Source organism: Nomascus leucogenys, chromosome X (assembly GCF_006542625.1).
Source record: "Nomascus leucogenys isolate Asia chromosome X, Asia_NLE_v1, whole genome shotgun sequence".
In the NCBI taxonomy this organism is placed as follows: Eukaryota; Metazoa; Chordata; class Mammalia; order Primates; family Hylobatidae; genus Nomascus; species Nomascus leucogenys.
In genome coordinates, this window is record NC_044406.1 from 104,971,192 (window position 1) to 104,983,508 (window position 12,317).

General features: G+C 40.4%; 1 protein-coding gene across 1 annotated transcript in view; it reads left to right on the forward strand.

Annotated features, from left to right (window-relative positions):
• DOCK11 (dedicator of cytokinesis 11) overlaps positions 1-12,317 on the forward strand; it is a 200,737-nt gene that overhangs the window by 162,126 nt on the left and 26,294 nt on the right. The window contains exon 45 of the mRNA XM_030807271.1: positions 6,597-6,703. Coding sequence (XP_030663131.1) covers positions 6,597-6,703 — 107 coding nt within the window. The remainder of the gene's footprint in view (positions 1-6,596; positions 6,704-12,317) is intronic.

Genomic DNA, 12,317 nt, shown 5'->3' on the forward strand with positions numbered 1-12,317 from the left:
CTTGAGCCCAGGAATTTGAAACCAGCCTTGGCAGGAATGGTGAAACCCCATCTCTACAAAAAATACAAAAATTAGCTAGGCATGTTGTCACATGCCTGTGGTTCCAGCTACGAAAGGGGGTGAGGTAGGATCATAGCTTGAGCCCAGGACACTGCACTCCAACCTGGGTGACAGGACAAGACCCTGTCTCAAAAAATAATAAATAAATAAATAAATAAATAAATAAATAAAATTTAAAAAAAAAGATTCTTCTTAAGTAAAATGTAGATTTGTTTTACTTATATTTTAACACTTTCTGTCTGACTCTGGAATTCTTTTGAACAATCTATGTGTTTGATATACTTTAGTTTTCTCCTTTTGGTATACATATGTGAGTTTTAAACAGAGAAAGAGATTAATTACCAAAATGAGGCCCCATTTGAGGGTTTTTTTTAAATCACTGGTATGCATATGAAATCACAGTATAAGTAAATATTGAAATTACACACCTGAAATTCCAAATAAACTGACAGATATGAGAATCTTAAACGGAGTACTGTGATTTCAAGTATGTCTTCAGAGAAATAGGTTAATATTATCTCGTCTTTTTAATTAGAAATCTGGCCAGGCACGGTGGCTCACGCCTATAATCCCAGCACTTTGGGAGGCCGAGGTGGGTGGATCACCTGAGGTCAGGAGTTCGAGACCACCCTGGACAACATGGTGAAACCCCGGACGTTGTGGCACACACGTGTAATCCCAACTACTCGGAAGGCTGAGGCAGGAGCGCTTGAACCCAGGAGGCAGAGGTTGCAGTGAGCCAAGATCACGCCACTGCACTCCAGCCTGGGTGACGAGAACAAAACTCCATCTAAATAATAATAATAGTAGTAGAAATCTGAAGATTTTTATGTCCACTAAGTCTAAAACTGTACTTTTTAGATTTTGAAAATAGTTAATTATATTAAAACTATTTCCTGGAATGTTTTTGTTTTTTTCACAAGTGCAGAGACATTAAAGCTAAGCAAAAATCAAGAATTATTTATCTTTATTATCAGTCCTTAAGCTTTAGAAATATAATTTCTTGCTATGGTTTTTCTGGATATTAGCATGAGGCAGCTAGCATAAACACCAAACTGATACGTTTCAGGAAGTGGAAATAATATTTTCAACTAGCCATTTATATATTTCATAATACCCTCAAGGTTTTTTAGAATTTATTCTTCATAGAAATCAAAGCAGTCTTCACTAATGAGAAGAAAATGTTGTTTTGAATGTTTAAAAAAAGATGTTTAAGAGAATTTACATATTTATTTATAGGTGTCATCTATTTTTAAAGTTATTTTAATTAAATTTTATTTTATTTTAAGTTCTGGGATACATGTGCAGGATGTGCAGGTTTGTTACATGGGTAAACATGTGCCATGGTGGTTTGCTGATGCCATCTATTTTTAAACCTGGAAAATTCTATTTGCCTAAATTAGAAAACCTTATTCTAAAATAGTGGTAGTAGTAAAAGTCCTCAGGGTTTTCCCCACTTAGCTTCAGTGATCCAAAACACCTTTTTTTTTCTTAATTAGCTGATTCAACTATACTAGCTATACCAAGGTCGACTACCAATTTAAAACACAAGTTAAAAACGTAAACTGAGTATTATTCTAAGTGAACTAACTCAGGAATGGAAACCAAATATTGTATGTTCTTGCTTATATGTGGGAGCTAAGCTATGAGGATGCAAAGGCATAAGAATGATATAATGGACTTTGGGGACTGGGGGTGGGGGCCAGGGAGGAATTAAAGGCTACACATTGGGTACTGCTCGGGTGACAGGTACACCAAAATCTCAGAAATTACTGCTAAAAGACTTATCCATGTAACAAAAAAATCACCTGTTCCCCCAAAACTATTTTTTAAAAAAACCTGTAATCTGTTAACCTCCCATCCATTCTGAGAAAGCATTAGTGAGCTTTTTGAAGTCTAGATAAGACCTGGCAATTGACACAGTAAATAAAAATACATTTAAGTGCAGAACTGAAAAAAAATCATTGAATTTACACTGAAGACCAACGTATTTGACTAAGATAATTGGGCACCTTTAGAACTCTGTTTTCTATCATTAAGTGCCCTTTGATAATGAAGCCAAGAGGGAAGGAGCATTAGAATATATTTTAAATCCCTGATACATATCCATTGCCAAAAATGTTTTGTTTTCTCTAATTCCTAACCAGTTTCTCTTGAAGTACATTATAAAACATTTTTAAATCAAGATGGAATAAAATACTACTCATCAGTTGACACATTGGAAGCAGATGTTCTACTGTGTAGTGTTTTTAAGGAAAAAAAAAATACTTTGTCCTATTGGATCATTGCCTAAGCAGGGAAGGGCTTAGGGGCCCTTGCCCCTCAAAGGTGACTACACAGCACCCACAAGGGACCATTTCCAGATCCTTTTCTTCACTGTGTCAGGCACTGAACTGACAGGAAAAGGGAAAGGAGGTATGCAGTACTCCCTGCCCCCACCCTCACCCTACCCTCAAACTTCTTTCAGGCAGCCTGAGCTCTTGCTTGTTCTACCAGAGAGACTTAAGGATCACTATTCTCTTCCCTTTACTGAAGGCATCTCAAAGTGATAATACTGAGTGTCAGCTATTCTCCTCCCTCCCAAAAAATATAAAATAAAAAATGTCAGAATTTGCTTATTTTTATTTTGTTTGAGAACCTCAAAATTTCTAGATCACATTCTCCCTTTTTTCTTTTCCTGAGAGAGGGTACAACTGTTTTCCCCAGGGAAGATAAGAGTCAAGTCTCTGCATTCTTTCACCACCAAACAGCATCCTAGGTTCAGCAAAGCTTCAGGCCTACAAGGATTCACCCATCAACCCAGAAAAAGGAATTTCCTTTCCCATAGAATCTGTTTTTTTTCATTCCTTACAGGGTAATGTTGCTCTCTTTCCCAAGACATGGTATCCAGGATCTGATAGCTTAAGTTTCATGAAGCTTTTTATTCCCTCATTCTTTCCTAGTCATAGCTTTTTCCCTTCTTATCCTCCCCTCAGGACTCTTAGTTCTTATCCTTCTTCTGACTAGCCATCCTTTTTAATCAAGGGTTGCACTGCTATCCCATCTTCCACACCCCTTTCCACTTTTTTTCACGGGATAACTTGGATTCAGGGTTATGGTCTCTATCTGAACAGTTTCCATCTTGCTTTCCCTAGGACAGCAGTCAGGAATACAGAAGTTACAGCTAGAAATGGCAAGGTCAAGAGTCCTGGTCAAATACCAGAGAAACTGATAGCAGACTCTCCAGGACCACCTTCTACAGGGCTGCATAAGTGTACATGAGATCCCTCAAACAGATGCCTCCTTCTGTTGGGATATGTACACTGGCCAATTCTAGACTCAGCAACTTGTTTCATCTGAAAATCTTTCTAGAACTAAAAGGAATCAGGATTTTCTCCAAGCATTTTAAAGAATCTAACAAAGGGTCCTGATATAATTGGATATTGATGGGTGTTAATAACTTTAGCAAAAAGGGGGAGGAATATAGTCATCTCTGGGTAGAGATACATTATCAGGCAGATGCATTAAGATAACACACTTAGCAAGAATATTGGACTCTGAAGCTGAAAATTCACAATAGTAGTCTTTGCACTAGATAACTCAGACACAACTTTCAAAAGCGGATGTTTATGTCTTTGTTCCTGAGATAAAACATAATTTTCCCTACTTCTACTTAAGATACACCAGAAGACTCTAGCAAGATGCTTTTAGCCTCATCTCATCTCTGGCATAGGAGTGTGCCTTTCTTCATCCTCCCTTAAATCCCAGCATTCCAGAAAAGCCCTACATTTGGAAATTACTTAAAGTAATAATCTCTTTCGAACAGATGGGAATTTTTTTTTCTCCCAGTCATGGACCTAGCTGCCTGAGGCCTTCAGGGATTGGCTATCTTCTTCAATAAAGGCTATGTTCTTTGTCTCTTCACTCAAGTCTTGGGCCCTCTTCTTTACAGCCTAGCTCTTGACTTGATAGTGGTGATCAAGTGGGATGGTTTCTTCTACATTTCAAAAAGTTCTCCTAATGCACTACTGCACAAAGACTATCGCATAGACCAGCTGCTAGTCTGAGAACTGTTTATCACATGTTTACAACAAGATAAGGAGTATTGTCCTAAATGTAAATGAACCATGTCACTAAACACTCTGTTTGTTCAACTGACTTGTTCCTTTTAATAGAAAGACTTTGTTGAAGAAGGAAATGAGGAATTGATTTACATTCTGGTGAAGGTTCCTTATCTTTTTATGGTCCAGTACTTTGAATAGAACTCTCTAGAGGTCTTGTAACAGACCATTTTAGGCATGCTTATCTTCAGAAATGAAGCAGGCTATGTTTTATCTTCAGCACCTTTTATTTATTATTATTATTATTATTATTTGAGATGGCGTCTCACTGTGTCACCCAGGCTGGAGTGCAGTAGTGATCTGGGCTCACTGCAAGCTCCGCCTCCCGGGTTCATGCCATTCTCCTGCCTCAGCCTCCCGAGTAGCTGGGACTACAGGCGCCCGCCACCACGCCCAGCTAATTTTTTGTATTTTTTTTTTTTTTTTTTTAGTAGAGATGGGGTTTCACCCTGTTAGCCAGGATGGTCTCAATCTCCTGACCTCATGATCTGCCTGCCTTGGCGTCCCAAAGTGCTGGGATTACAGGCGTGAGCCACTGCGCCTGGCCCAGTGCCTTTTATTAACTACTTTATTTGAACAAAAATGGACCTACAGCTTGGTGGGTCAAAGTAAATATCACTTTCATTCCTGGGGCTCCTTCTTCCTTAATTAAAACTCACTGACTACTCCCATGTATTTCTCCCTTCTTGAAAAAGTATTTCAAAGTCAGGTGTAGTGGCTCATGCCTGTAATCTCAGCACTTTGGGAATCTGAGATGGGTAGGATCACTTGAGCTCAGGAGTTTGAGACCATCCTGGGTAACATGGCGAGACCTGGTCTCTATAAAATATATAAAAGTTCACCAGCTGTGGTGGCTTGCACCAGTAGTCTCAGCTACTAGGGAGGCTGAGGCAGAAGGATGGCTTGAGTCCAGGAAGTCAAGGCTGCTGTGAGCTATGATCACGCTACTGCACCGCAGCCTAGGCGATGGGGTAACACTCTGTCTCCAAAAAAAAAAAAAAGTATTTCAAAATAATCCTATCTTCCCCTAGCAGACTTTCATCTTTCTCTCAAAGAAGTGTGGTTCCTACCCATGTTCTGTCAAGCATATTACCTAGAAGATACGTCTAGTGATTAGGTTTCATTTAGACAAGAAGAGTTGGAAAAATCTAAGCCCTGATATATAACCTCTTTTCCACCAGAATTCTGAGAAATCTTTTCAACATGAGGTCTAATTTTTTTTTTAAACCTTCCTTCTTCCTTCCCCAACCTCTAACAGGAAGATTACCAGATACTTAGTTGTAAGTAAAGGTCATTATTTGTAAGTATCACTGTTAGATTGTAGAACAGTAGATTGCAACAGCCTTTTTTTTTTGTGTGTGACTAGCTCCTATCAGAAGGAAACTTTTTCATTGAAACTTTTTCAATGGTTATGTTATAAAGAGGCAGAATTTTCCTTGAACTCTAAAATTACAGCCCACTTAGATAAAGGTAAAGGCAGACACAGTAGGAATGTTTACACATGTTCCCCTGTCTAGAATCTATAGGGGAACCATGTGGCCTTTATACCTAGACTCTTGCTTGACAGTAACAATTTGGTCCAGAAGCCTACAGCAGGTGTTCTCAGCTTGAGTTCACTTCCTACTTCCCAGGAGTCCAGCTGGCAGCAATTATTTTATTCTACCTTGTGAAGGCTAGTTTATTTATTGGTAGGCTTATTTGCTAATAATAATTCATTGAGTACTTATTTACTAGGCTCCATTCTAAACACTTTACATTTCATTTAATTCTCATAGCATAGTTATTTATTATTCCTGTTTTACAGATGGTAAAACTTTTTATAGTCCCAGGGAGATAAACATTAGCACAAAATCACACAGTTAATGATAAAACTGAGTCTATATAACTCCAAAAGTGATGGTTCTTCCGGTGCCCCATCCTGTTTTCTCTAGGGTGCTTCATCCCTGCCATCTGTTTTATTTCCTGACTCTCTTAAAAGTCCTAGGCCAGACCTTCTCCAACATCTCACTTCCTCTCCCAAATCTCAGTGAAATTAGGCACTAGACATGGTTAGCAAAGATCACTTAGTGGTTACCTGAAAAGTGCCTGCCCTCTTGTTTAGATGATAGAACACAAATGTATACAGGATCAAAGTTTAAATAAAAATGTTTAGATTGCACTACATGAGCATCTATCCTAGCCATTGAAGATGATACATAGTCAAAGAATAAAAGTTATTCATGACTAACTTAAGCTCACTTTGTAGGGGGAGAAACTAATAAAATATGTGGTAGATGGAAACAAATTTTAAAATATTGGTAAGTGAAAATTGTACTTAAGACTTTGATTCTTACAAAAATATGTGTTTATTTTAAATAGCCCATCTCTGTAAGGCTCACTGTTATTTACTAAATGCTTTCTCATAAATTTACTCCACTGTTTTTTTTATTCACACAGAATTATTTCCTAATGGATGTTCAGCCTTCAAGAAAATTACTCCCAATATAGATGAAGAAGGAGCAATGAAAGAAGATGCTGGGATGATGGATGTCCATTATAGTGAAGTAAGGATTCCAGGGCCTGCATTGCCAGTTATATAAATTTCACTTCTTAAAATTCATATATATTAAACAATTATTACAGCTAACTTAATTTTGAAGGTAACTAAGGGTTAATTAACTTTAAGTATTAAAACTGTCCAAGGCAAAGATGTTCCTGTTTAGAGGGCCCTGTCTCTTTTTTTTGAATGTATTTACTATGTCATACTTTTAGTTTTTTTTATTATTAGTATTACTATACTTTAAGTTTTAGGGTACATGTGCACAATGTGCAGGTTTGTTACATATGTATCTATATGCCATGTTGGTGTGCTGCACCCATTAACTCGTCATTTAGCATTAGGTATATCTCCCAATGCTGTCCCTCCCCCCTCCCCCCACCCCACAACAGTCCCCGGAGTGTGATGTTCCCCTTCCTGTGTCCATGTGTTCTCATTGTTCAATTCCCACCTGTGAGTGAGAACATGCGGTGTTTGGTTTCTTCTCCTTGCGATAGTTTACTGAGAATGATGTTTTCCAGTTTCATACATGTCCCTACAAAGGACATGAACTCATCATTTTTTATGGCTGCATAGTATTCCATGGTGTATATGTGCCACATTATCTTAATCTAGTCTATCGTTGTTGGACATTTGGGTTGGTTTCAACTCTTTGCTATTGTGAATAGTGCTGCAATAAACATACGTGTGCATGTGTCTTTATAGCAGCATGATTTATAGTCCTTTGGGTATATACCCAGTAATGGGGATGGCTGGGTCAAATGGTATTTCTAGTTCTAGATCCCTGAGGAATCGCCACACTGACTTCCACAATGGTTGAACTAGTTTACAGTCCCACCAACAGTATAAAAGTGTTCCTATTTCTCCACATCCTCTCCCGCACCTGTTGTTTCCTGACTTTTTAATGATGGCCATTCTAACTGGTGTGAGATGGTATCTCACTGTGGTTTTGATTTGCATTTCTCTGATGGCCAGTGATGATGAGCATTTTTTCATGTGTTTTTTGGCTGCATAAATGTCTTCTTTTGAGAAGTGTCTGTTCATGTCCTTTGCCCACTTTTTGATGGGGTTGTTTTTTTCTTGTAAATTTGTTTGAGTTCATTGTAGATTCTGGATATTAGCCCTTTGTCAGATGAGTAGGTTGCCAAAATTTTCTCCCATTCTGTAGGTTGCCTGTTCACTCTGATGGTAGTTTCTTTTGCTGTGCAGAAGCTCTTTAGTTTAATTAGATCCCATTTGTCAATTTTGGCTTTTGTTGCCATTACTTTTGGTGTTTTAGACATGAAGTCCTTGCCCATGCCTATATCCTGAATGGTATTGCCCAGGTTTTCTTCTAGGGTTTTTATGGTTTTAGGTCTAACATGTAAGTCTTTAATCCATCTTGAATTAATTTTTGCATAAGGTGTAAGGAAGGGATCCAGTTTCAGTTTTCTACATATGGCTAGCCAGTTTTCCCAGCACCATTTATTAAATAGGGAATCCTTTCCCCATTTCTTGTTTTTGTCAGGTTTGTCAAAGATCTGATAGTTGTAGATATGTGGCATTATTTCTGAGGGCTCTGTTCTGTTCCATTGATCTATGTCTCTGTTGTGGTACCAGTACCATGCTGTTTTGGTTACTGTAGCCTTGTAGTATAGTTTGAAGTCAGGTAGCGTGATGCCTCCAGCTTTGTTCTTTTGGCTTAGGATTGACTTGGCGATGCGGGCTCTTTTTTGGTTCCATATGAACTTTAAAGTAGTTTTTTCCAATTCTGTGAGGAAAGTCATTGGTAGCTTGATGGGGATGGCATTGAATCTATAAATTACCTTGGGCAGTATGGACATTTTCATGGTATTGATTCTTCCAACCCATGAGCATGGAATGTTCTTCTATTTGTTTGTATCCTCTTTTATTTCATTGAGCAGTGGTTTGTAGTTCTCCTTGAAGAGGTCCTTCACGTCCCTTGTAAGTTGGATTCCTAGGTATTTTATTCTCTTTGAAGCAATTGTGAATGGGAGTTCACTCATGATTTGGCTCTCTGTTTGTCTGTTATTGGTATATAAGAACGCTTGTGATTTTTGTACATTGATTTTGTATCCTGAGACTTTGCTGAAGTTGCTTATCAGCTTGAAGAGATTTTGGGCTGAGACAATGGGGTTTTCTAGATATACAATCATGTCATCTGCAAACAGGGACAGTTTGACTTTCTCTTTTCCTAATTGAATGCCCTTTATTTCCTTCTCCTGCCTGATTGCCCTGGCCAGAACTTCCAACACTATGTTGAATAGGAGTGGTGAGAGAGGGCATCCCTGTCTTGTGCCAGTTTTCAAAGGGAATGCTTCCAGTTTTTGCCCATTCAGTATGATATTGGCTGTGGGTTTGTCATAGATAGCTCTTATTATTTTGAGATACGTCCCATCAATACCTAATTTATTGAGAGTTTTTAGCATGAAGCGTTGTTGAATTTTGTCAAAGGCCTTTTCTGCATCTATTGAGATAATCATGTGGTTTTTGTCTTTGGTTCTGTTTATATACTGGATTACATTTATTGATTTGCATATGTTGAACCAGCCTTGCATCCCAGGGATGAAGCCCACTTGATCATGGTGGATAAACTTTTTGATGTGCTGCTGGATTCAGTTTGCCAGTATTTTATTGAGGATACATGTACATGAAATGGAAAAAAGACTTTTGAATAATATTTAAATAATACAGACAATATGTGCCATGTAAAGTCAAAGGTGAAAGATGCCTTAGAGCTCAGGTAAAATAGAGGAGGTATGATCAGAGAGGTATTGGAAGAATGAGGACACCCTGAAGGCATTCTAAGAGACGGGAGAAGAGCAGGGACCACGACTAAGAGGTTGGAAAGTGTAAGACATGTTTGAGGCACAGTGAGTGGATCCTTTTGGCTATAGCAGTAGGTTCCCATAGAGAAGAGTATTAGTTGAGGCCAGATTTTGAGAAACTTTCAATATTTGGGCTTTATTCAGTAGAATATTGAATTGGTATCAAAGTCTTTTTTTTTTTTGTAATGGAGTCTCGCTATGTCGCCAGGCTGGAGTGCAGTGGCGCAGTCTTGGTTCACTGCAACCTCTGCCTCCCGGGTTCAAGTGATTCTCCTGCCTCAGCCTCCCGAGTACCAGGGACTACAGGTGTGCGCCACCATGCCCAGCTAATTTTTGTATTTTTAGTAGAGATGGGGTTTCACCATGTTGGCCAGGATGGTCTCAATCTCTTGACCTCATGATCCACCTGACTAGGCCTCCCAAAGTGCTAGGATTACAGGCGTGAGCCACCCCACCCGGCCTCAAAGATTTTTGAGCAGGATAATGACTACATGAAAGCAAAGAAGAGGGAAGGCTAATTTGGTGATGATGTGGGAGTTGTATTAAAGATACAGGGATAGGAGCTAGAGGCAGGGGCTAGGGAGAAGTCTGCCCTAATTATCCAGATACGAGTAGTTAAGGCTTAAACCAGGGTAGTGAAAGATTCAGGAAACAGTGTGAGGAAGAGATGATGATTTGCTGGCTGTGGGAGGGGAAGGGTCAAAGGTAGCTCTAAGATTTCAGGTTTGGAGGTTAAGGAGAAATGATAGATGGATGGTTTTGCAGGAAAAGTGATGAATTTCATTTTATAGGTAAGTTGATTTTGATGTGAAAGCTTATCAAAATGGAAATAACCATCAAGCCATTAGAAATATTGAACTGAGGCCGGGCGCAGTGTCTCACAACTGTAATCCCAGTACTTTGGGAGGCCGAGGCAGGTGGATCACCTGAGGTCAGGAGTTCGAGACCAGCCTGGCCAACGTGGCTCTACTAAAAATACAAAAATTAGCCAGGCGTGGTGGCACCTGCCTATAATCCCAGCTGCTCGGGAGGCTGAGGCAGGAGAATCACTTGAATTTGAGAGGTGGAGGTTGCAGTGAGCCAAGATTGTGCTACTGTATTCCAGCCTGGGTGACAAAGTGAGACTGTGTCTCAAAAAAGAAAAAAAAGAAATATGGAACTGAATCTAAGGAGAGAGATTAGGGTTAGAAATACACATCTGGAAGTCATATCCTTATGAGGACCAAAGCAGACTGAATGTTAGACATAATACAGCTAGTGAAGACCAAAGAATCAAGGACTGAACCATGGGGGAAAAGTTCACAAAGAGTGTGAACATACAAAACGGAAGAAACACAGAATAGATTGAAGTTATAGTCCCATAAAATTACATTTCTTAAAAAAATTGTATTAAACAATGAGATTAAAATTACAGTGAGGAGCCAAGATGGCCGAATAGGAACAGCTCCAGTCTACAGCTCCCAGCCTGAGCGACACAGAAGACAGGTGATTTCTGCATTTCTGCATTTCTGTTTGAGGTACCAGTTTCATATCACTAGGGAGTGCCAAACAGTGGGTGCAGGACAGTCGGTGAAGCGCACTGTGCGCGAGCCAAAGCAGGGCGAGGCATTGCCTCACTCGGGAAGCGCAAGGGGTCAGGGAGTTCCCATTCCTAGTCAAAGAAAGGGGTAACAGACAGCACTTGGAAAATCGGGTCAGTCCCACCCTAATACTGTGCTTTTCCAACAGGCCTGGAAAACGGCACACCAGGAGATTGTGTCCCGCACCTGGCTCTGAGGTTCCTATGCCCACAGAGTCTCGCTGATTGCTAGCACAGCAGTCTGAGATCAAACTGCCAGGCGGCAGCGAGGCTGGGGGAGGGGTGCCCGCCATTGCCCAGGCTTGCTTAGGTAAACAAAGCAGCCAGGAAGCTCGAACTGGGTGGAGCCCACCACAGCTCAAGGAGGCCTGCCTGCCTCTGTAGGCTCCACCTCTGGGGGCAGGGCACAGACAAACAAAAACTCAGCAGGAACCTCTGCAGACTTAAACGTCCCTATCTGACTGACAGCTTTGAAGAGAGTAGTGGTTCTCCCAGCATGCAGCTGGAGATCTGAGAACGGACAGACTGCCTCCTAAAGTGGGTCCCTCACCCCCGAGCAGCCTAACTGGGAGGCACCCCCCAGGAGGGACAGACTGACACCTCACTCGGCCGGGTACTCCTCTGAGACAAAACTTCCAGAGGAACTATCAGACAGCTGAATTTGTGGTCTCACGAAAACCCGCTGTTCTGCAGCCACCGCTTCTGACACCCAGCCAAACAGGGTCTGGAGTGGACCTCTAGTAAACTCCAACAGACCTGCAGCTGAGGGTCCTGTCTGGTAGAAGGAAAACTAACAAACAGAAAGGACATCCACACCAAAAACCCATCTGTACATTACCATCATCAAAGACCAAAAGTAAATAAAACCACAAAGATGGGGAAAAAACAGAGCAGAAAAACTGGAAACTCTAAAAAGCAGAGCACCTCTCCTCCTCCAAAGGAACGCAGTTCCTCACCAGCAGCGGAACAAAGCTGGACGGAGGATGACTTTGACGAGTTGAGAGAAGAAGGCTTCAGATGATCAAACTACTCCAAGCTACAGGAGGAAATTCAAAACAATAGCAAAGAAGTTAAAAACTTTGAAAAAAAATTAGACAAATGGATAACTAGAATAACCAATGGAGAGAAGGGCTTAAAGGAGCTGATGGAGCTGAAAGCCAAGTATCGAGAACTACGCGAAGACTGCAGAAGCCTCTGTAGCAGATGCGATCAAC